Raw genomic sequence first — 26,301 nt, 5'->3', positions numbered from 1 at the left:
TTTTTTTTTTTGTTTTGAGATGGGGTCTTGCCATGTTGCCGGGTCTGGCCTCAAATGATCCTCTTTGCCTCAGTCTCCCAATAGCCTCTGGAAATAATTTTTGAGAGTCCATAGGGCTTAGAGGATAAGACGAGGGCCTGAGGAGCAAACCTGGCACTCCCATATGCCTTTGGGAAAGTAACTGTTTCCCTGCCTCATTTGCAAAATGGAGATAAACATAGAACTGTCTTCTAAGTTAAGGCTGAATGAGATAATCACTAGAAAATGGGTGGCAGGGCATTTAGCTCTGCAAACATTCCACAGCTGGTGGCAGCTGCTGCTGCTGCTACTGTTGTTATTAATATTATTGAGAAAGAAACTGAAGGAAAACAGCAAAAGCAACATGAGTCAACCTTTAATGTACATTGTCTCTGTACTGGAAGGACATTAGGAACTCCTTCTTCAGCATCTTTGGCAGATGGTTACCCAACTTTAGCCTGTAGGCTTTAGCCCATAGGACTCTGGTTATCCCCTCCCGAGACACCTGCTCCATGGCTAAGCCATTCCAGGTGTTAATATTCTCCCTGAAATCTAGCAGAATTCTGCTTTCAGGTGCCACTGCCCATGAATCCTAACCTGCCCCTTCAGAGCATCATCAAACAGCACTGCACCTGTTTCCACATCGTAATCCTGCAAATGCTTGAAGGTAATTTCTCTCTCTCTCTCTCTCTCTCTCTCTCTCTCTCTCCTCTCTCTCTCTCTCTCCTCTCTCCTCTCTCTCTCTCTCCTCTCTCTCTCTCTCTCTCTCTCCTCTCTCTCTCTCTCTCTCTCTCTCTCTCTCCTCTCTCTCTCTCTCTCTCGTCTCTCTCTCTCTCTCTCTCTCTCCTCTCTCTCTCCTCTCTCCTCTCTCCTCCTCTCTCTCTCTCTCTCTCTCTCTCTCTTCTTTAGAAAGACATCAAAGTGCTGGGTACGGTAACACACACCTGTAACCCCAGCAGCTTGGGAAGCTGAGGAATAAGGATTGCAAGTTCGAGGCCAATCTCAGCAACTTCACGAGACTCTGTCTCAAAATAAAAAAGAGAAAGGGCTGGGATGTTGCTCAGTGGTTAAGCATCGCTGGGTTCAATCCCTGGTACCAAAAAAGAAAGAAAGATTGTAAAGTGTACAGAACTCTTGAGCTCAGTGTCAGAGGCCTAAGTTTCTGGTCAGTCGAGCATCTGTGGGCAAGCCCTTTGACGATGCTGAGCTTTAGTTACATTCCAGCCCCAAAGTCCCTAATTCTGTGGTTCAGCAGCCCCAGTTCCTTCTTCTATCCTCAGGTCAGAACATGATCCCAGGTCCCTCCGTGTGGCAATATCTCTTGCATTGCTTGCTAAGAACAGCCATCCCCCTTTGGGAAAATTCTTGATCCTTCTGCATTCACCAAGTGGTTTAAATGGAGGCTGTGAAGTTTTTAAAAATCTCATGCCCCAGGTTCCCCAAACCAGCCAACCATAGTCCTCTAATCTCCTGGTCACTGATAATCAGCCTAGTGACTGACCCAAGTCTCTTGGTCAACCAATTAGGCCCTATTCTGAGACTTTGAATTTTTGAACCAGAAAGAATAACATTAGGTTCCTCTTTGGGCTGGAGCTGGAGGAAGTGAGGTGGGGAAGTCTTAGGGGTCCTGGCTCTTTGTGCAGATGATGCATCAGAAAGAAAGCCGCCAACGTGCGGAGACACCGAAATGAGAGGTGGAGGGGTAACTCCGCGGAGTTCAAGCCCTGCACCCCTGCCTTTCCAGGAGTTTGGTTAATTCCTCTTTCATCCAAGTTGAGGGTTTGTCCTTACAAATAAGTGGAGAAGAACACATTCCCCTCCCAAGGCAGGTTCACATGGAGACAGGTCAGGCTTGTCCTGTCCTGTCCCCCCAAGCCTCCCAATCCAGCTCCCCACTCTCCTCACCTCCCACCAACAGCTGTTCCAGGTGGGTACCTGGAATCTGTGTATAATACAAGAAAAGCTGTCACGTCTTACTGTCTGGTCATTATTCTGAAGGGCAGCTCAAGCCTGCATCTTACAGCAGTGTGGCACCTGCTGACTCATACTGAGTTTGTGGTCACTTTGAACCTCCAGATCTTATTCATGTAAAGCCACGCCTTTCCCTTTGCCATGCTAATAGTTTTACAGTTGGGTTTCTTTAGATTGGGGGGCGGTGAGGCAGGGATGAGGCTTGGAACCTAATCGTTAGATTAGAGATTGTTATGACTCAGAATTCCATCACCAATGACAGAATTTTCCAACTTGTCTACCAAATGGCATGTTTACCAATGTGCTAGGATGTTCGTTCTCTCTTGTTCTCTGCTTGGCTGAGTGAAGCTTGAAGCTCTAAACCTAGGTCCATGGCTTTGAACTCAAGTAACCTCATCATTTCCTAAGGGTTCCTATTTCAAGTTCTCATGGTTATGGAAACATTGGGAAGCTGAATTTTTATAACATGAAAGTTTTTACTAACAAAAATGCTCATTTACAAAATTGGTTCCCACTTAAATATCTCTGCTTGCCTAATCTTGGTGCATATCCTCATGTATCCAGTCATGCTTTTGTTGCTGGTTCACTCCCAGATTTAGAATTTCTTCACAATAAATGATAAAAGCAATGTGATTTGATCTGGTGGGGCAATTCCAGATTTTGCAAAAGATGCAGAATTTTATGAACTTGATGAAAGTGATGTTGGAAAACTGTTGGAACTACAATAAGGCTGCTACCAGCTGCCCAGGAGAACCCCAACAGGGATGCTGTCTAACAATCAAAAGGTAATGAAGCCTGTAATCCCAGCAGCTCGGGAGGCTGAGGCAGGAGGATGACGAGTTCGAAGCCAGCCTCAGCAAAAAGGGAAGCGCTAAGCAACTCAGTGAGACCCTGTCTCTAAATAAAATAACACAAAGGGCTGGGGATGTGGCTCACTGGTTGAGTGCGCCTGGATTCAAACCCTGGTACAAAAAAAAAAAAAAAGCTAATGAAAGAAACACCTTATGGAAAACAGGATCCCTAAGAAAATTGTAGGAGTCAAATGTGTTGTGAATATTATTTCAATACAGCTGCAAAAAAAAAAAAAAAAAAAAAAGGCAAATTGAACTAAGAGAAATTATATTGTTCTAGCAAAAACTAGTGTCAGAAAAATGCATTCAACCCCTCCTGCACAAAAGCTTTAGATGACGATTAGGTTTTTGTGTTGCTTTAGAATTAGCCTATAGCAGAGATTAAAATGATAAATCAATATGATAAAATAAATTTATTTTCTTAAGTTCTAATTTATTATGGAATTTTGACCCCTCCTTAAATGTATCCACTTCAAGTGACCTTTTGCCAGGAAAGACTGTCCTCCAATGCTGAGGGCCTCCTAAACCTGTGCTCTTACCACCTTGCCACCTTCATCTTTTGCTACGTGCCTGGTCCACAGAACAGGGCTTGTCCTCTGCTTTTCCATGCAACAGACCTTCAACACTCTGAACACAGTTTTCACAGCCCCAATAAAACTTACTTTCTCCATGAAAAACCCATTTCCTCCCATCACTTCTCACCTGACAGAATTTGACACCTGCCCCCCTTCATTCCAGGCAATCAACAATTATGGAGGGCCTGCTGTGTCAAGGACTGGCCTAGGCTCTGGGACTAAGCAGTGACTAAAGCCCTGACTTTCCTGAAACTTATACTCTATTACAGGGACAATAAAAAAAATTAGTAAATAGATGAATGGATGAATGGATGGGTGAATAACTGTATGTACTGTCATCTAATCTCCCATCGAAATGGTGAACTTTTCTCCAAAAATCCTGTTCAGTGGGGCTGGGGATGTAGCTCAGTTGGTAGAATGCTTGCCTCACATGTACAAAGCCCTGGGTTCAATCCCCAGCACCACACACACACACAAAAACTGATCAGTGCAGGGTTAGGGAGGAACCTCTTCTCAAAAATTCTACTCATAGCCTGGCATGATGGCACACACCTGTAATTCTAGTGACTCAGGAGGCTGAGGAAGGAGGATTGCAAGTTTCAGGTTAGCCTCAGGAACTTAGCAAGGCCCTAAGCAACTTAGTGAGACCCTGTCTCAAAATTTAAAAATAAATAAATAAAATTAAAAGGACTGAGGATATGGCTCAGTGGTAAAGCACCCCTGGGTTCAATCCCCAGTACGAAAAAAAAAAAAAATTCATAAGCCTTCATTTGGTATTTACCATTTTTGGAAGTGATATTGCTCTTCTGACTCATGTTTAGCTTTCCTTCAACTAAAATCACAAGCTCTTACAAATGCTACTCTTAAAACATGTATCCCTTTATTCTGTTTTTGTATAACAGTTCAGTTATTTTCTTGGACCCCAAGCAGAATTTTATATTGATTCTTATTAATTTGCAACCCAGTCTTCAGTCCATCCTTCCAACCAACACACATTTAAATGAACCAGAATGTGAACAATTCAAATTGGAGAACATATTAATATATGTACATCAGCATCACTGCTGTCTAGAAGCTTAAGAAGCAAAATGCTAATTTTAAAATTGAGAGCTTGAATACAACTACTTTAAATTTTAGACCGTCCTAATCACTACTCTGAGAAAATGATGCCTGGCCAGAAAACGAGGGTCAACCTGGGCTCAGATTGCCATTAGTGGTCATGTGCAAAGATGTGCCAGACCTGCAGGCCAGGCCTTCTCTTCTCTTTTCCAAGATGGATGCTCAGGACACTCATTCTTTCATTAATGAATGCTTTATGGAACTAAAGAAGAGGTTGCCAGGATATGTCAGATCCCTTTATGATTCTCTGACTCCATAACCCTGGATGCTCCTGGAATTAGATAATTAGCAATGGTAACTGGCTGGTGAATGTCTCGTTGGGATACATACACTCCACGAGGGCAGGGCTTGAACCTGACCTTTCCATCGAGTTTCCCTAGGATCTTGCATGGTGCCATACCCGTGGCAGATCCTTCAGGGAGCTCAGTAAATACCGGTTGGATGTAAACATAAAATAATAGTCTCCTCTCTGCCATTGTCTCTAACATTGGGCAAGGCATCTAACTCCTCTGGGTCCTGCTTTGTTCATTTTAAACTAAAAGGATTGGACCAGATAATCCCAAAATTTCCTTTACTAATGTTAATATTCTATATTTCCATCTCATTGACTAAGTGGCTCCCTGTCTTCCTTTTCCCATCAGAAACTCTAAAACTAAATAGTTTCCAAAATATGGGCAAGGGCTGGGGCATGAGAAGGACTGGGACAAAACAACATTTAAAGATTCCTATAACTGTGGGGACTCTGAATTCAAAATAAAATCAACCTTTATGCCGCCAGATTATTTTTTTAAATTATTTTTTAATTTTTACAGACTGCATTTTGATTCATTGTACACAAATACAACTTCATTTCTATGGTTGTACACGATGTAGATTCACACCATTTGTGTAATCATAGGGTAATTGTACATAGGGTAATAATGTCTGTCTCAGTCCACTATCTTTCTTTCCCCCATCCCCTCCTGCCCCATTTCCCTCTACATCATCCAAAGTTCCTCCATTCTTCTCTTACCCCTCAACACACCCCACCTTATGTATCATCATCAACTTATCAGAGAAACATTCGGCCTTTGGTTTTTTGGGATTGGTTTATTTCACTTACAGGCTGCCAAATTATTGTATAATTATTTCATCATTGCCTTTCCCCTGAAAAACCACAAACACAAAAGTACTTTACAATTGTATGTGGAGATCTTCTCTGGAACCAAACCAGGGCTTTGAGAAATGATATTCAGAAAGTATTAGAGCATTTGAAAGGTTGGGCCAGAATGAGTAACAGGCTGGCTGGGTTTGGAATACTGACAACGTGTCCTGCAACAGAAAGGTTTATGCACATTTTCCATGCTCTAAAAACCAAGTCAGCAGCTCATGTAAATATTCTATCTGCTCGTTGGACGAATGTCCTATTTTATTGCAAGCTTTAACCATAGCTGCAGCTTCAAGCACTGGCTCTATGTGCAAAAGGAAACTTATTTCAGTCTAATTTTAAAGTAGAGCATTTCATTTCGTCATCAGCCTCCCCCCGTTTCCTGTGTTATCAGATGTTAGAGAATGAGCCTGCAGGCTATTTGTGAAATGGCAACTTGGAAAAGGAAAGACAAATGCTCAACCAGCACTTTTTAAAATCAGAACCTAGTGTGTTTCTAACCTTGTAAAGGTGATGAGGAGATACAGGCATTCAGAAGGCAAAAACTCAGATGGTACGGTGGAATTCCCAAAATGACTAAGCCAATTCTAGAGGTTTCCTCCAAACTCTAGATTTCTTCACTTTCAGAAGACACACTGAATTTACTCTCTGCTACTAACAGACCACACATGCCCTAAGGAGCCAACAAATGGCCTGCTCAAGTCTACGGCGTGACAGGCTGCCGCATCCAGTACATTTTAAAATATGGAAATGGGTGAAGACTGCACTCTATAGACACTGTCTGGCTATGAATGATCTTAAGAGCTTTGGGGACTTTCTCCTGATCATAAACACCCTATATGACCCAAGAAACCTGCTCCATAGAAACAACTGACGATCAAAAGGGCACTAGCAGCACAGGCCCTGAAGTAGGATTCTTATGGGAAGCACATCTTTTTCACCAACTAGAACATTCAGAATGGGCCCACAGGTAAGGAAAATGGACAACAACCCATGGATATCCCCACCCATCCAGTCATCCAACCACCCACCATTTACCAGGCATGCACCATATACAAAACATTGTGGAGAACAGTATAAGAATCGTTTTTTAAACACACACCAAAAAATGAAAACAAAAGTCTCTTGAATAACTCTTTTCCTCACAAAACAGTTTTTATCTATTATTGATTTTGTTCATTTTTCTGTATCTTGGCAAAAAAAAAAACAAAAACAAAAACAAAAACCTGTCCACTGTTTAAGTTTACCAAACTAGCTAAAATAGGAAATTTTCTGCTCACAAGTCCATAAAACAAAGCTACTCGTGGTTTCAATCACTTCTCCAGTGGGCAGATCAGGGGTCATTTGCAAGATTAAACCATCCTATTTTCTGGTCCATCTCAGACATACTTTCAGTCATGTGAAAGGCTAGTGGAAACCAAAGTGAAAAGCTGTGAAAACAACCTGTAATAATAGGGAAATTAACAGACCCATCCTGCCATGCGTATATGCCCCTATTTCTCCCTCCCCCATTATCTTCCTGTGAACCCACATGCATGAATCTGCATACCAATCATAATAAAATATATGTAAAATGTTAGATACTTAGATTCCACCATTCCCACAAAGGTAATGATAGACTTTTACATTCTGCTAAGACTAAACTTGGTCCAATGTCCACGAACAGAAAGCTACTGTTGTGTTGTGAAGGATACCTTGTTAGCTAAAATAAATACACTATAAATATACTTGATGGGATTTTTAAAAAAATATCACATTGAGACCCAGCAATGAAATGCAATATGTAGGATCACACATGCTTGGAATCATGGAATTTCGTGGCTATAAACATCTGAGCTATCAACCTGTATTCTCCCCACCATTTTAAAAAGAATAAGAATACATTTGGAATGGTCAAGTGACTTGTCTAAAGTGGCACAACCAGTTAGTATCAGTCTGAAATACACACTCGCTTTCTCTTACTGATCCTCATAAAGATTACAGTAACCTAGGAAGACAACTGTCCAAATTGGACAAGAAAGAAAACAGGATTCAGTGATAAGCAGCTGTTCCCTCTTCACAGGGCTCAGTCTACACCAAATGAGTGACAGAACAGACATCAGCAATCACTCGAACCCATTCCCTTACCAGAGGTCAATCTAAACGGCCAAAGGCCAACGCGCCTGCGCAGGGAACTTAACGCCAGCGCAGCCTGCTTGGATTAGCTGGGCGCAAGCCGGACACCTTCCTCGAGAGCCCTACGATCCCCATGGCACTGTCATTTTTCTCTTTCCAACATTCCTAACTGAACGTAAACCATGAACATGGAAAAATTTAAATACTGGGGAAATGCCTAACACATAAATGACCACTACCAACAATTTCTTGTGTATTTTCCCCAGCGGGGAGGAGTTAATTACCAGCATAGATACCTTCCTTTTAAAATATACCTAAATAACATTATACTATACACTCTTCCATATGTTGGGATTTTCCCCCTAATAACTCTCGGCAGAGTTTTCATAACCCTACAAAGAGAACAAACGAAACCTCTGTGAAGCTGGTGTATTCCATCACACTGAGAGAACCATAACCTATCTAACCAGGCCCTGACCCAAATATGATTTTTTGAAGTACAAACAAGCAGCCTGGTTTGATTCTGTCTTCACAAGGGTTGCCAGGAGCTCCATCTCACTAGCTTAGAGTTAGGTAAACTGGTTCTCTCAAGGACAGAAACCCTGTGATTAATCAAAGTTAACTTGCCGTCACTGACCGTGTCTTTTGGCGCCTGGGAACATACCTAAACAGGTGGCAAAACAGAAAGGGACAAAGAAGAAAGAGGTGGAAAGCAAAAGAAGAAGGAAGAGATCAGTGAGGGAAGGAGAGCAAAAGATAAAGTGCACACACCAAGCCAGCACCTGCCAGGTGCTCATTTAACACTTTTTTGAATGACTGACTGACCAAGAGATTAAATAAACAAAGAAACCAGGATAGACATATTCTTTATCACATATACCATGTGATTTATTAAAAAATATCCTATATGATAGATGGCTCCAAGTCTGAAAAATTAACATTCTTTTCAAACTTCACTGTCCAATAATTGTAGCCACTGGTCACACGTGTCTGTCAAACTTTTGAAATGGGTGCAGTCTGTAAAATACATGCTAGATTTCAAAGATGAAAAAGGATATAAAATAGCTCACTAGTTCTTATGCTGATTATATGTTGGGATGAGAATATTTCAGACATATGGTGCTCAGTAAACCATAACATTAAAATTAATGTTGTCTACTTCATTCTACGTTTTTAAATTTTTTTTAACTGCAACCGCTGGGAAATTTGTAACTGCACATGTGGCATGTATTACTCATTTTTCAGATAGCACTAGAATAGTAGACACCATACAGCAGTGACTGTGTCTGTTTTCTTGCTCTATCCCAGTCAACAACACAGAGCCTTGAGAATAGTAGATGCCTAATAAACACCCATCAGATGAAGGCTGGCTCTGGCTTCTAGATAAAGTAACAATTAGACTTTGGACTCCAAATCAGGAGGTCCTTGCCCTGATGGAAAAGCAGCTGTGTGACTTTGGGCAAGTCACTGAGTCTTCCTGGCCTTGTTTTTGTCATTTTTAAGATGGAGATAATATTAACATCTGCCTCAGAGAAACTGCATGAACCAAATGGAATGATGTCTGTAAGAGGGGCTTTAGGGGGTTAAACAGATGGAAGGTCCCTCCAGAGTTGTAGTATTCTCTTCTAGTAATAGTCCCAGGAGAAGTGAGATGCAAAACATTACAAAAACAACAAGGTCAGAAATTAATTGATAAAATCCCTACATCTGCTGTTTTCATTCTGGCACATGTTAGACAATTCAGAAGACAGGTGCAAACTTGAGATTCTCAGAGTAGAAGAAACATGAGCAAGCATCACCCACTCCTTACTGCAGCTCGCCAAGCACCGTTAGCAAAAGAATCGTAAGATACTTTCTTTGAGGGACCACAGAAAGTCTAAGGTGAGCATGAACAGGGAGGAGAAGCCCATCTCTGGGCAGTTACTGAAGCAGCAGAGGTGGTCAAGTTCATTGTTGCACCTGGAGCTCACAGTTTTGCAGGAAATCTGTAACCTTGGGGTCTCAGAGGCCTCAGGGAACACTTCCACTAGCACAACAATCTGTGGTGGGCATCAGTCCTCATTACCCGCTTCAGGTGTAATTGGCAGTGAACCCCTCGATCAGGAGCATGAACAGTTCCCTGCACCGCCATGCCCCCAGCCCCCACCCGTGCCACTGAATCCTCCCCTCCCCATTCAAAAAAATAGGGTACCTAGTAGGGGAAACCCAAATGACTATTGAACAGGCCATAGCTTTTCAGTGACATCAGAAAGATTTCACCATCCCAGCAGGGCATCCTCTTCCCCGAACCAAAGGTCATTTCACAAGGGGAGATATGGAGAAAGCACCCTGTAGAGCGGGGCATTGAGGGGCCCTGAGGAGGCAGCTGCAGAGCGGACTACCCACGGCAGAGGGAGAACAAACAGCAACCCACCGCACAGGGCGGGGGAAGAACGGAACAAAAGCAGTCCCTTTCAAGAGGTCCAGCGCCAGATTCTCCCCTTGGTCTCCACAAGGTCCCCCAGAAGCCCGGAAGTCAACCATAACTCACCATCCACGAGGCCACCACACCAAGAGGTGCACAGCAACTTCCCCTTTGCTGAGAGGGTCTGACTCCCTTCCCTTCTCTACGGGCTGCTGCCTGTGACGTGCCACAGTCACGCTCTGAGCCCCAGGGACCACTGCCCTGTGACTTGCCTCAGGGCCTGAGTACTGCTGGTTCCTCCGACCTGCAAACCAAAGGACAGGACACTAGGCCTGGAGCAGAGCCCAAACCCCACTGTCTAGCAGGGCCAACAGGGAGGCTTTCTGAAATTCATATTCCCAGGACCAACCCCCAGGGACTCCGATTCAGTAGGTCAGGAGTGGGGCCCAGGCACCTGCCCCGTAAACAAGGTACCAGGGCAACGCCAATGCCCAGCCCAGCTTGGGAGGCTGTGGTCTAGAGAACTCAGAGTTGCTTCATTTTCCCCTGATCCTTTTCTTCTGTGAGACTACCTGTTCCTTGTCTCAACATGCAAGAGGGTGGGAATGGAAAACAGAAGAAAGCCAGGCCCAAGGAAAGCAGTCTTGGGTCGGAAGGACCTAGGTTCCAGAGTGAGCTGCCCGAGGCTCTCACAAGGCATTGAACCTCTGTAAGTCCCTGTTTTCACATCTGCAAAACGGCAGTACCTACCCACACAGAATAAATACACACAAAATGCCCCACACACTTCACACCGTAACAGCCATAAAAAGCATCATCCCAACATGGCTGGCTCTTCCCACAAGCAGAGGGAGGGTAGGGGCAGCTCTCCACTTGAGCACCTTTGCAAGAGAAATTACAAATGTAAATAACAGACTGAACCAGGTATATAGGGGAAAAATAAAATAAACTGCTACAACAAAAACTACGGTAAGGAAGTTGAAGAATTCAGATTCATGGGGACCATGAGGAGAGGTTCACAGCAGGCTCACAACCCTATGAGATCTGATCAGGAGGAAATCAACAGATTCACAAAGATTTAGGCACAAAGCTACATGAAGATTTATTTCATCATTATTTTCAAAAAGGGAAAAATCAGAAACTACAGATATTTTTGTTTTAACAATGAACACATATTACTTTATTCGGGGAAAAATGTCCCTTTTCAAATTTGAGAGAAGTTATGTGAGGGAATATTATTTAGTCATTAAAAAAGTAGGACATTCTGCCATTTACAGTAATGTGGATAAACCTAGAAGACATTATGCCAAGTGAAATAAGCCAGACATGGAGACAAATACTGCAAGAGTTCACTAATAACTGAACCTAAAAATGTTGAACTCAGAAGCAGAGAATAGAATGGTGGCTTCCAGGGCCAGAGGAGGGAAATAAGGGGAAAATGTCAGTCAAGGGGCTCAAACTTCCAGTTATAAAATAAATGAATTCTGGCAGATCCAATGTACAACATGGTAACTACATTTGATAATAGCTTTTACTTAAAACTTGCTAAGAGAAGACTTTAAGAGTTCTACCCTCCCCCAGCACACATACATACACCACATAAAATGGTAACTATAGTGATGGATGTCAATCAATTTAATTGTGGTAATTATTTCATACTGTATACTTACTGCAAATCGTTGTACCCTGAATATATTCAATTTTTTGTTAATTATACCTTGAATATATTCAATTTTTGTTAATTATACCTCAATAAAACTGTGAAAACATAAATATTAATACATTTAGGAAAAGACTTTAGAATCTATTTGATTAGCCAAAAGCATTTTTAAAATCCCTATTGTTTTTCTTTTAAATTTCAATCTACTAAGAAAATTGGAAAGTTATCAACAAAGGAAGGCCAGATGTGGACACATCCCTCCAAAATTTTTTCATGGGAACCAAAGGTGAAATACATGAAAATTTTGGGTACCGTCAGAGCTCTACAACACAAAGGTCAAGGAGCAGGGAGAGGAAGCAGAAAATAATGCAAAGAAAAAAGCAGATAAAATCTCCCCTGTAATACTAAATCAGAGCAAGAGAAGTAAGTTCAGAGCTCCCCACCATCCCCAGCACATGCATGCATGCACAGGACGGATGAGAATGTCTGAAATAAAGCTCAGCATCGCCCACTGAGTCCTTTCCCACACAGTCTCACAGAATCTATTTTTGTATTCCAGTGAGATTTGCAGCAAAGAATAGAGCTCCAGTAAAAGAGGAAATAATTGCTGTGCTGTACCTGGGGTTTTCTCACTTCCCTATTTGAAAATAATCACCCAACAAGTCCAAAAAATTCAGAACAATAGTAGAGTCTTCTACACACTGACATATATCACTGCAGACGTTTTGGAACTAAATCAAGTCAGCTGAAAGGTTCTGGGTAATTTGCCATCTTCTTAGAAAACTAATGATATATTACAGCACAAGGGGCTGGAAGAAACCTTCCCAATCATGTGGTCCAACCCCGTCCTTTTACAAATGAAGAACATGGGAAATAAACCAGTTGCTCCAACACACTGAAGACCCTAATTAAAACATCTGCTCAATATTAAGGGGGCTGCCAAATTTGGAGCGGGGGTGGGAATAAAGTTAAGCCTCCAAAATGTTTTTAGTGGAATAGTAATGACAATCAAGGGGTCTATTATGACAAAAGAGGAAGGTTCGTGGCAGCAGTAGTATCCCCATCTCAAAGTCTGGCACACTTCTGTCTGGAGAACTGAGAGAAGAACAACTGTCAGAGTGAACATGATAAATCTGTGAGGAGAGGAAGAGAATGCAGGGGCTTCACCCTGAAGTCTGTTGGCCTAACCACCACACACTGGCCTCACTTTATACCTAAACCAATGGGTGCCCAGGAGCTGCCCTGCCCTGATGGGATGCTGCCTTATATTTAAGAAAATGGTTCATGCACAGCGGAGGTACATAATCACTGGCCTGACAAGAGAGGGGTGGCTTAGATCTTAGCCGCCAACAGTAGCAGCACCTGGGAGCTTACCAGAAATGCAGCATCTTAAGCCCCACCCAACATCAGAGTCAGACTATGCATATTGACAAGATCTCCAGGTCCTTCTGTGCACACAAATGTTTGAGACACACATCTTTACCTAACACAGCAGCAAACTAAAGTGTAGCTGACTACCTGTAACCACCTTTAACCTGAGTTTCTATCCCATCTTCTCTTTCTTATAATTTCATTTGTCCCTATAGCCATTGATTCTGAACTGCAGAGATTTTCCACTAAGCCGCTTATTTTAATCACCCATCAAAATAATCTCTTTCTGATGAGAGGTTATTTGTTCTCAGAACAGAAACACCACTGTGAAAAATTTCATTCTTTCTGAAACACTTGATGTTAAAAGCTCACAGCGCACTGAGCCAGTCTTTAGAATAAAGTAAAATATTAGAGGGGATCAAGTTATCCAGGTATTTAATAACTGAATGCTTCCAAACAATATTAAAAGAATTCTTTTTACTACATTGTGTGTGTGCCTGCGCGCGCACGTGTGTGAATGTGCACATGCACATGTGGGATTGAACTAAGAACTTCATGCATCCTAAGCATGCACTCTACCACTGAGCTACACTCACAGCCCTTTATTTTAAAAAATATCACCACTGCGATGTTTTAAAGAACAACCTGGTAGAGTCCAGCATGAGGTGCCGATACAATGAGAATACATTCATGGAGCTCTGAATGAGAGGTAGGCAGGTCACATTCTGCCCATGAGGTCTTAATGGACTGCTACCATGACATAAACACATCTGCAGAAACAACCATCTGTGTCTCAGTTCTTTGTAAGTGTGGGCAGATCACAGCTCCCTCAAAGCCATGAAATGCAATAATGCACATATGAATTATGTGCTTTTTATATCATCATGTCCTTCTAAAGTAAAGAGAAATAACCTCTAGGAAAACTACCAATCCAGGTCCCAGACATTTCAGGTGAGACATCTTTTAAATCACCAGTCACTTCTATTACAAAGTGAGCAGGGCTCTCACTATGTTAAGAGACCTGCTTGTGTTCATAGGTTTAGAGCAGACTGACTTCCTGAGACAAGAGCACCTGGGAAGCTATGCTACCTTTTTAAGGTCCCTAAGAATTCGTAAATTCTTGATTCATTTCATCAGATGGCACAGGACCGGATAAGCCAAAGGAAGGCCCAACTCACACTAGGGATCACTAAGGCACAGTTATATTGAGCCCATAATTTTCCAGGCTCCTGGGCCAGGGTCAGGTATATAAGATCTCCGATGGCAAGAGAATAGATGATGTATGCATAGCCCACAACAAGGCAAAAACCAGAAAACCAAAAGAGGAAGAGAGGCTGTGACATGAATCCATCCCAGGCATGTCTTCTGTTACTGTTAATCAGAGCCTGGTCACACTTCCCGAGGTGACTGAAGTCACTAGCTCTGGCAGAAAGGATTAGAATTTTCCCTCTTTAAAAGGAGGAGCAGGTCAAGAAACCGAAGTTAGACTGGCGGGAATTAGACAGGAGGGCTGTTTCTCTAAAAGCATGTTATCCCAAAAGTGACACCTTTCTATCAGAAATGTTAAGGTCATGTGACAATAACATGGAAGTGACCGAGCAGGAGGGCTGGCGGCCATGTTCCTCACTCCCACAACCAAACTGAGTCTCCACCTTCTATTCCTGCTGCTGCTCTCTAGGCTGGAACCTGTCCTGTGTCTTGCAAGGCATAAAAAATTCCAGAAAGAAAGGTTTCGCCCTAGCACAGAACACAAGGGAAAGGATCCTCTTCCTCTCTGGCAGTCCAGGAGACCTATTCCATCCCAGAAATTAGAGGCTGTAAGCCAAGAAATATATCCAGGTCTTAACATGGTGAGATCCCTGCTGGTTTTGTAGTATAAAAGTATCGAGGAACTTTAGATTAGATAGAGGGAAATGAGGGGGTGGGGTATGAAAGATGGTGAAATGAGACAGACCTCATTACACTATGTACACGTATGATTACAGGAGTGGTATGAATCTACACCGTGTACAACCATAGAAACGAAAAGATGTGCCCCATTTGTGTACAATGAATCAAAATGCAGTCTGTAAAAATAAAAAAAAAAAAATTAAAAATAAAAAATAAAAGTGTCGAAGGCCTGGCACCGGGCACTGCGATGCTTCTAGAGTTCGCTTTACGAAAGAAATCCTTACCTTCAGAAACGGCCTTCCTCACAGCCGCCAGGTAGATCTCTGGCTCGTCGTCGCAGGTGAGCTCCTGCCAGTGGGCCCAGTCAGGGAAGAAGCTCGAGAACTCCTCCTCGCTGCCCTGAACCCCGCACAGCAGCCTGACCACGCGGCGCGGCGGCTGGAAGGCCCTCTGCAGCACGGGCAGCAGCGCCGGCTGGTAGAAGTGCTGCACCAGCTCTGCGGACAGCAGCACCAACACGCAGCGGGAGCTCAGGAAGAGGAGCAGGTCCTCCGCAGAGAAGGTGGTCTGGGGGCCCAGCCGGCGCGTCAGCGTCTTGTGGCTGCGGACCTGCCAACTGGACAGGAAAAGGTCCTGGAGGTACTGGCACCATTCCTCTGCATCCGGGCTGTAGATTATGAGGATGTCACATCTTCTGGGCACCCCTGCGCAAGAAAGAAGCAGGGGAGCTGGTTAACATACCTGCTCCTTCTAGGAGGTTTCCCACGACCTGTTATGATATAGCATCCAGACAAAGGGCCTGGCACCCACAGTCTTTCTTGGTTTGCCTCCAGTGTATCCAACTCTGTCCCCACAATAAATATGTGCCAGTCATGCATCTTCCTCCCATGCAACAGAGTCACAGTCTAGGATAACAACTGTAATAACAGTAGCAACAATAGTATGGTATAGAGTTCATGTGTTCCAGACACTCTTTTAAGCACATTGCCTAGTAAACTCATCTGTAAGGTGTCCCTCCCCATACCTGGTTTGTGACAGGAACTTTGTTCTTCCTCTATTAAAAGGCAAATGCCAGAAACAGCGGCAAAAAGGTTTGGGGATCACCTGGCCCAAACTCCTCATTTACACATGAAAGAAACACTAGTCTGGGATTAAGAAACTTGCTCAAATTCATACTCAGCAAATTAGTGGCAGTTAGGACGCATACTCAGGGTAACCCTGGGCTGCCAGTCCAGGCCTTGCGCAACCGCTGCTGCCTTCCATCAGGAACTCTGTCAGGAATCTTACAAGAGAATTGTCAAGGAAAGAAAACTTCAGGCCAACATCCCTGATGAACATTGCTGCAAAAATTCTCTATAAAATATTGGCAAACCACATACAAAAACATATTTGAAAGATAGTGCACCATGATCAAGTGGGATTCATTGCATTCCATTCAAGTGGGATGCAAGGTTGGTTCAACACACAGAAATCAATAAAAATAATTTAACACATTAATAGATTTAAAGACAAGAATCACATTATTATCTCAATAGATTCCAAAAAAGCGTTTGACAAAATTCAGGATTCATTCATGCTCAGAACACTAGAAAAACTAAGGATACTTGAAACGTTCTTCAACATTGTACAAGTTATATACACTGAACCAAGGCCAACATCATTCTAAATGGACAAAAACTGAAAACATTCGCTCTGGAATGTTTTCTGGAATGTAAAAACTGGAAGACAGGAATGCCCTCTTTCACCACTCCTACTTAACACAGTCCTCAAAATCCTAGCCAGAGGGCTGGGGATATAGCTCAGTTGGTAGAGTGCTTGCCTTGCAAGCACAAGGCCCTGGGTTTGATCCCCAGCACCGCGGAAAAAAAAAATAAAAATCCTAGCCAGAGCAATCAGACAAAAGAAAGAAATTAAAGGGATACAAATAGGAAAAGAAAAACTCAAACTATCCCTATTTGCTGACAACATGATTCTATATTTAGAAGACCCAAAAAACTCTACTAAAAGATCCTAGAACTCATAAACTATATTCAGCAAAGTCGCAGGGTTTAAAATCAACACAAATAAATTAATTGTATCTCTATACACTAAGGATACATCAGCTGAAAGAGAAATCAGGAAAATTATCTTCTTTATAATAGCCTCAAAAAAATAAAATATTTGGGAATCAACCTAACAAAAGAGGTGAAAGACCTCTATAATGAAAACCACAGAACACTAAAGAAAGAAACTGAAGAAGACCTTGGAAAATTGAAAGCCCTCCCATGTTCCTGGATAGGCAGAATTAATATTATCAAAATGGCCAAACTACCAAAAGCACTATACAGATTTAATGCAAGTCCCATAAAGATCCCAATGACATTCTTCACAGAAATAGAAAAAGCAGTGAAATTTGGAAAAATGAGAGGCCTAAAATAGCCAAAGTAATCCTTAGCACCAAATATGATGCAGAAGGTATCACAATACCAGACCTTAAATTATACTACAGAGATACAGTAACAAAAACAGCATGGTATTGGCACCAAAACAGACATGAAGACCAATGGAACATAATAGAGGACACAGAGGCATACCCACATAAATACAGTTATCTCATCCTAGACAAAGGCACCATACACATACATTGGAGAAAAGATAGCCTTTTCAACAAATGGTGCTGGGAATACTGGAAATTCATATGTAATAGAATGAAATTGACCTCCTATATCTCACCTTGCACAAAACTCAACTCTAAGTGGATCAAGGACCTAGGCATTAGACCAGAGACCCAACACTTACTAAAAGAAAAAGTAGGCCCAACTCTCTAACATATCAGCTTAGGAATCAAATTCCTCAACAAGACTCCTAAAGCATAAGAATTAAAATCAAGAATCAATAAACGGGATAGTATCAAACTTAAAAGCTTCTTCACAGCAAAGGAAACAATAAAGAATGTGTACAGAGATCTACAGAATGGGAGAAAATCTATGCCACCTGCACCTCAAGGCATTAATTTCCAGGATATACAAAGAATTCAAAAAACTGAACACCAGAAAAATAACACAATCAATAAATGGACAAAGGAACTGAACAAACATTTCACAGAAGAAGAAATACAAATGGTCAAAAACTACATGGAAAAATGTTCAACATCTCTAGCAATTAGAAAAATGCAAATGAAAACTACACTGAGATTCCATCTCACTCCAGTCAGAATGGCAATTATAAAGAATACAAATAACAATAAATGTTGGTGAGGATGTGGGGGAAAAAGTTTCACTCATACATCGCTGGTGGGAATGAAAATTGGTGCAACCACTATGGAAAGCAGTATGGAGATTCTTCAGAAAACTTGGAATAGAACCACCATTTGACCCAGCTATCTCACTCCTCGGTCTATACCCAAAGAACTTAAAAACAGCATACTATAGTGATGTAGCCACATCAGTGTTTATAGCAGCTCAACTCACAATAAAAGGTAAGGAGCAACCTAGGTGCCCCTCAATGGATAAATGAATAAAGAAAATGTGGTGTGTATATATATATATATATATATATATATACACACACACACACACACACACAATGGAATATTGCTCAGCTATAAAGAATGAAATAATGGCATTTGCCAGTAAATGAACAGACCTGGAGACTATCATGCTAAGTGAAATAAGTCAATCCCAAAAATCAAAGGCCAAATGTTCTCTCTGATTTGTGGATGCTAACCCAAAGCAAGGGAGGTTGGGGAGGGGAATAATAGAAATCCATTGGATTAGACAAAGGGAAACCTAGGGAAAGAGAAGAGGGGAGGGGAATAGGAAAGACAATAGAATTAATCGTTCGTAACTTTCCTAGCCTTGTACTTCAACACATAACCAGGGTAACTCCACATCATGTGCAACCACAAGAGTGGGATCCTAAATAGAATAAGCTATACTCTACGAATGTATAATCTGCCAAAATACATTCTACTATCATGTAAAACTAAAAAGAATAAATAAATAGAAATATAAAGAATCTTACTAGTAAGGTGTATCTTCCAATGATCAAGGTTCAAAGAAGAAAAACTCTTAACATAGGTTAGTACAGCTCTGGGTCCTTATCTCCACTGTTTCAACCATGGTTTTGTGAGTGCTTTGGAAGAGATGAGCACAGTGTCCACACATCCCATAATGAGGCTGGACCCTTTCTCCTCATCACAGAAGAAAGCTGGTACATTTTGTGAAACTCAGGAATCATCCAAGTTGTGGATTTTCACAATTAAATGACATCTCTGTATCACAGATCACTGAGTAGTTTCAGGCAAGAAGGTCACAGGTAGGCCTGGGGCAAGACCAGGAAGCTCTAAGCTCTGAAGAAATCATGGAAGGAATCCTTTTCCCTGCCCCCATCTACCATTATATTCAAAGTTTTAAAAATGATAAAAATGAAAACCCTAAACAGGACTGATTTCCCCTGAGATGATATTACCAAAAACTTTTAAATGGCAAATAAAACCAAATCTTGGAGTCCTTTCTTTGAGGAGACCTGCTTTGCTGGATCCCTAATCAAGTGCTACTATAAAACCTCCTCAGCTGATTAGCAGGAATAAGTTGATCAGCCTGGGAATTCTTCCAAAAGGAATGTGTACAAACTTTTTAAGTCATGGGTATTAGATGACAATATGAAACACAAGAAAACAAGAGAGAGATTCTCATGATGGTGTGGATATGTGTTGCTCCTCAGGGCACTCAATTCCAAGCATGCTCTGCTTCCTCACTGTGAATAAAACAGTCCTTTTAAGAATGCTTAGTGTGATTCCAAAATATAAGCAGATGAAGGACAAAACTGAAAGTGCCCATGTTGCAGACTTCCATAAAAAAATCTTTGCTGAGTGGGTCTTTTTGTTTTTTTTTCCTTTTCCTTCAGGGCAGAATATTTCTTTGTATCTCAACAGAAACATAATTTCAGGTCTATAGAAGGCACGATATAAACAAAACTACATAAGTATAGAACTTGCACTGAGAAAAGCAGAGTTAAAGTGTCAGAATACATTTACAGTCTTTCTGTCCCTCTTTCTTATGGCTGCTTTATCCTAAAAGGCAAATGTTCTAAATGGGAAGTGTTAGTGCAGACGAGTACGCACTAGTCATCAGATAGGAAATGTACAAGACTTAACATTTCACCATAATATTAAGGATGCAATGTTAGAGATGCTGTACTCAGAATTCAGTAAAAAGTGCAAAAACAAGAAAGGGTAGCCACTCCTTCTTCCCCATACACACAAATATTCTACAAAGTATCATGTCAGCAATTTGTACAGGTGAGCAGAAGATCTCAGAAAGGAATAGTTGTGGCCCCACATGATAATGTTGAAGAGCCAAAGGTTAATGCTTTCAACAGGGCTGACAAGTGATGGTAAAGAAGTGAAGCAGCAGGAAGAGGATTTCCTGGAATGTAAGAACTGGAAGAAGGCAAGGTAGAGCCAGACATGGTGATGCACCCCTGTAATTCCAACAACTCTGGAGGCTAAGGCAATGTGCTAACATTGCAGACTTCCATTAAAAATATCTTTTTGGCCCGCCACTTCCAGATGCTGGCTGCCTGAGACCGCCGCCACTTCTGGACCCTGGCCCACCCACACCTGACTTGGACTCCGTGTTCATGCTGCAGCTCCCTATCTACCAACATGTTTGGAGGCTGGTGCAGCCATCTTGGATTGTCCCTGAAGACAAGGCCACCATCTTTGGGTAGGGCAACTCCTGTCCTGAGATGCCTGGAGACTGGAGGCCCTTTGTCAGGTATACCTGTCTTGCATCAGGATACTGAAGACTGGGAGGTTTGAATAGTAAATGACTGTTATATCATAGATTGTTTTTTAAATTTTGGGTTTTTTATTTCTTCATTTTTTCTCACTCTATTTTCCTTTTATTTATCTGTTTCCTTGGAATCTCTTTCTCCCTTTTCTCATGCTAACAATCAACTTCTTTTGATTCTGCTCTCATTCTTCCCATGATCTAGTACCTCTATATACTCACTTTGTATCCCATTAACAGTTATATCATGCACCACTCCCCATCCTCTTTGTCCACCATTACAAATTTTAGAGCTCATTGCAAGTCTATTGGCTATACTGTAGATAATAATTGAACTCATCCTATCTGTTTATTACAATATTGTTAATGCCTTCATAGGGGTTATCTGGTTTAGGGCTGCATATTTTTGTATTGGGTGCTGCTAATATTGATCTCCCCCATAAAGGAGAGTATTGGAAACCTGCCTATAGTGGGGAAACTGCAATACCTCAGATCCTCACTGCAAGATATAGGAAGAACATGAAAAAAAATGGGAAGAAAATGTCCAAAACAAACTAAGATGCTAGTTTAATAGAATGCAATGACAGCATGGCAGTAGAAATGTCAGAAAAGGAGTTTAGAATGTACATAATTAAAATGATCTGTGAAGTAAAGGATGAGATAAGAGAGTAAATACAGGCAAGTATGATCACTCCAATAAACAGTTAAAAGGGCAAATGCAGGAAGTGAAAGAGCATTTCAATAAAGAGATAGAGGGGCTAGGGTTGTGGCTTGGTGGTAGAGTGCTTGCCTAGTATGTGTGAGGCACTGGGTTTGATCCTCAGCCACATAAAAATAAATTTTTAAAAAAGGTATTGTGTCGATCTATGACTAAAAAAATTTTTTTAAATAAATAAATAAAGAGATAGAGATTCTGAAAAAAACAAACAAACAGAAATACTTGAAATGAAGGAAACAATAAACCAAATTAAAACTCAATAGAAAGCATCACCAACAGAATAGATCACTTGGAAGACAGCACCTCAGATAATGAAGACAAAATATTTAATCTTGAAAATACAGTTTACCACATTGAGAAGATGGAAAGAAATCATGAATGGAACCTCCAAGAATTTGGGATATCATGAAAATACCAAATTTAAGAATTATTGGAATTGAGGAAGGCACAGAGATACAAACCAAAGGACTGAACAATCTGGTCAACAAAATAATATCAGAAATTTTCCCAAACCTGAAGAATGAAATGGAAAATCAAATACAAGAGGCTTACAGAACACCAGGTGCACAAAATTACATCAGATCCAAACAAACACACATTATAATGAAAATGCCTAACATACAAAATAAAGATTGGATTTTAAAGGCTGTAAGAGAAAAGCATCAGATTACATATAAGGGGAAACCAATAGGGATATCAGCAGATTTCTCAGCCCAGACCTTAAAAGCTAGAAGGGCCTGGAACAATATATTTCAAGCTCTGAAAGAACATGGATGTCAACCAAGAATCTTATACCCATCAAAACTAACCTTCAGATTTGATAATGAAATAAAATCCTTCCATGATAAACAAAAGTTAAAAGAATTTGCAAATAGAAAGCCTGTGCTACAGAACATTCTCAGCAAAATATTCCATGAGGAGGAAATGAAAAACAACAATACAAGTCAGCAAAGGGAGGAACTGCCCTAAAGGAAAAGCCAATCAAAGGAGAAACCAAGTCAAGTTAAAAACAAAATTAAGCCAAAATGACCAAGAATACAAATCATATCTCAATAATAACTCTGAATGTTAATGGTCTAAACTCATTAATCAAAAGAGACAGACTGGAAGATTGGATTAAAAAGAAAGACCCATCAATATGCTACCTCCAAGAGACTCATCTCATAGAAAAAGACATCCACAGACTAAAGGTGAAAGGATGGGAAAAAACATACCACACACAAGGACTCAGTAAAAAAGCAGGGATCTCCATCCTCATGTCAGACAAAGTGGACTTCAAGCCAAAGTTAGTCAGAAGGGATAAAGAAGGACACTTCATACTGCTTAAGGGAACCATAAACCAACAAGAAATAATGATTATAAATATTTATGCCCCAAACAATGGTGCATCCATGTATGTCAAATAAATCCTTCTCAATTCCAGGGAACAAATAGACCACAATACAATAATATTGGGTGACTTTAACACACCGCTCTCACCACTGGATAGATCCTCCAAACAAAAACTAAACAAACTACAGAATTAAATGATACAATCAATGATTTAGACTTAATGGACATCTATAGAGTATTTCATCCATCATCAAGCAAATACACTTTCCTCTCAGCAGGTCATGGATCCTTCTCTAAAATAGACCATATGCTATGCCACAAAGCAGCCATTAGTAAATACAAAAAATGGAGATACTACCTTGTAGTTTTCGAGATCATAATGGAATGAAATTAGAAATCAATGATAAAATAAAAAACAAAAAGTACTCCTACACCTGGAGACTAAATAATATGCTATTGAATGATGCAATGATAACAGAAGACATCAGGGAGGAGATTAAAAAATTCTTAAAGGTAAACAAGAACAATGATACAACATATCAAAATCTCTGGGACATTAAGAAAGCAGTACTAAGAGGAAAATTCATTGCATTGAGCTCATATATTGAAAGAATAAAAAGTCAACAACTAAATGACCTAACATTACATCTCAAAGTCCTAGAAAAAGAAGAACAGAATAACAGCAAAAGTACTAGAAAACAGGAAATAATTAAAATCAGAGCTGAAATCAATGAAATTGAAACAAAAGAAACAATTCAAAAACTAACAAAACAAAAAGTTGGTTCTTTGAAAAAGAAAACAAAATTGATAAACCCTTGGCTATACTAATGAAGAGAAGAAGAGATAAAACTCAAATTATTAAAATTTGTGATGAAAAAGGAAGGATCATGACAGACATCATTAAAATATATAACATAATTAGAAGCTAATTTGAAAATCTATACTCCAACAAAATAGAAACTATCAAAGACATTGACAAATTTTTAGAGACATATGATCCTCCCAAACTGAATCAGGAGGACATACATAATTTAAATAAGCACTGAAATATAAGTATCAACTCTGATACCAAAAACAGACAAAGACACATCAAGGAAAAAAACTTTAGACCAATCTCCCTGATGAACATAGACACAAAAATCCATAACAAAATTCTGGCAAATCACATACAAAAACATATTTAAATGATAGTGCACCACGATCAAGTGGGGTTTATTCCAGGGATGCAAGGTTTGTTCAACATCCAGAAATCAATAATCGTAATTAATCACATTAATAGACTTAAAGTTAAGAATCATATGATTATTTCAATAGATCCTGAGAAAGCATTTGATAAAATACAGCACCCCTTCAAGCTCAAAACACTAGAAAAAATAAGGATAGTAGGAACATACCTCAACATTGTAAAGGCTATCTATGCTAAGCCCACAGCCAACATCATTATAAATGGAGAAAAATGGAAAACATTCCCTCTGAAAACTGGAACAAGGCAGGGATGCCCTCTTTGACCACTTCTATTCAACATTGTTCTTGAAACACTGGCTAGAGCAATCAGACAGATCAAAGAAATTAAAGGGATAAGAATAGGAAAAGAAGACTCAAGCTATCACTATTTGCCAACAACATGATTCTATATTTAGAGGATCCAAAAAATTCCATCAGACAACTTCTAGAGCTAATAAATGAATTCAGCTAAGTAGCAGGATATAAAATCAATATGCATAAATCTAATGCATTTCTATCCATAAGTGATGAATCCTCTGAAAGAGAAAATATAGGAAAACCACTCCATTCACAATAGGCTCAAAAAAATACTTGGGAATTAATCTAACAAAAGAGGTGAAAGACCTCTACAATGAAAACTACAGAACACCAAAGAAAGAAATTAAAGAAGACCTTAAAAGATGGAAAGATCTCCCGTGTTCTTGAATAGGCAGAATTCATATTGTCAAAATGGCCATACTACCAAAGATGCTATAAAAATTCAACGCAATTCCAATTAAAATCCCAATAATGTTCCTCATAGAAATAGAGACAGCAATCATGAAATTCATTTGGAAGAATATGAGACCTTGAATAGCCAAAGCAATCCTGAGCAGGAAGAGTGAAACAGGAGGTATCACAATACCAGATCTTCAACTATACTACAGAGCAATAATAACAAAAAAGGTATGATATTGGCACCAAAATAGACAGGTAGACTGATGGTACAGAATAGAAGACACAGAGACAAACCCACATAAATACAGGTATCTCATACTAGACAAAAGTACCAAAAACATACAATGGAGAAAAGATAGCCTCTTCAACAAATGGTACTGGCAAAACTGGAAATCCATATTCAGCAAAATAAAATTAAATCCCTATCTCTTACCCTGCACAAAACTCAACTCAAAGTGGATCAAGGACCTTAGGAATTAGACCAGAGACCCAGCAACAAATAGAAGAAAAAGTAGTCCCAAATCTTCATCATGTTGGCTTAGGACCAAACTTCCTTAACAAGACCCCCATAGTGCAAGAAATGAAAGCAAGGATCAATAAATGAGATGGATTCAAACTAAAAAGCTTTTTCTCAGCAAAGGATACAATCAATAATGTGAAAAGAGATTCTACGAAGTGGGAGAAAATCTTTTCCACATGCACTTCAGATAGAGAACTAATCTCCAAAATTTATAAAGAACTTACAAAACTTTACACCAAAAATACAAAGAACCCAATCAATAAATGGACTAAAAAACTGGCAAACATTTTACAGAAGATATACAGACAATTAACAAATATATGAAAAAGTGTTCAACATCTCTAGTAATTAGAGAAATGCAAATTAAAATCACCCTAAGATTACATCTCACTCCAATTAGAATGGCTATTATCAAGAACACAATAGGGCTGGGGATATAGCTCAGTTGGTAGAGTGCTTGCCTTGCAAGCACAAGGCCCTGGGTTATAATCCCCAGCACCAAAAAAAAAAAAAAAAATACATACACAATAATAGGTGTTTGTGTGGATGTGAGGGAAAAGGCACACTTGTTCATTGCTGGTGGAATTGCAAATTGGTGCAACCACTCTGGAGAGCAGTATGGAGATTCCTCAGAAAACTTGGAATGAACCCACCTTTTGACCCAGTTATCTCACTCTTCGGTTCATATCCAAAGGACTTAAAATCCACATACTACAATAATGCAGCCACATCAATGTTTACAGCAGCTCAATTCACAATAGCTAGATTGTGGAACCAACCTAGATGCCCTTCGATAGATGAATGGATAAAGAAACTGTGGTATATATGCACAATGGAATATTATTCAATCATAAAGAAGAATAAATTTATGGCATTTGCAGGGAAATGGATGGAA

The 26,301-nt window shown here is 40.4% G+C and overlaps 1 protein-coding gene across 1 annotated transcript in view; it reads right to left on the bottom strand.

The window, feature by feature from the left end:
- Positions 1–26,301, bottom strand: part of PIK3AP1 (phosphoinositide-3-kinase adaptor protein 1) — a 128,122-nt gene that overhangs the window by 95,753 nt on the left and 6,068 nt on the right. Inside the window, exon 2 of the mRNA XM_079137999.1 lies at positions 15,406–15,825. Within this exon, the coding sequence (XP_078994125.1) occupies positions 15,406–15,825 (420 nt within the window). The remainder of the gene's footprint in view (positions 1–15,405; positions 15,826–26,301) is intronic.

The sequence above is a fragment of the Sciurus vulgaris genome, assembly GCF_902686455.1.
Source record: "Sciurus vulgaris genome assembly, chromosome: 4".
NCBI lineage: Eukaryota > Metazoa > Chordata > Mammalia > Rodentia > Sciuridae > Sciurus > Sciurus vulgaris.
The sequence above is the reverse complement of the archived record's forward strand: the minus strand, read 5'-3'. Positions and strand labels throughout refer to the sequence as shown.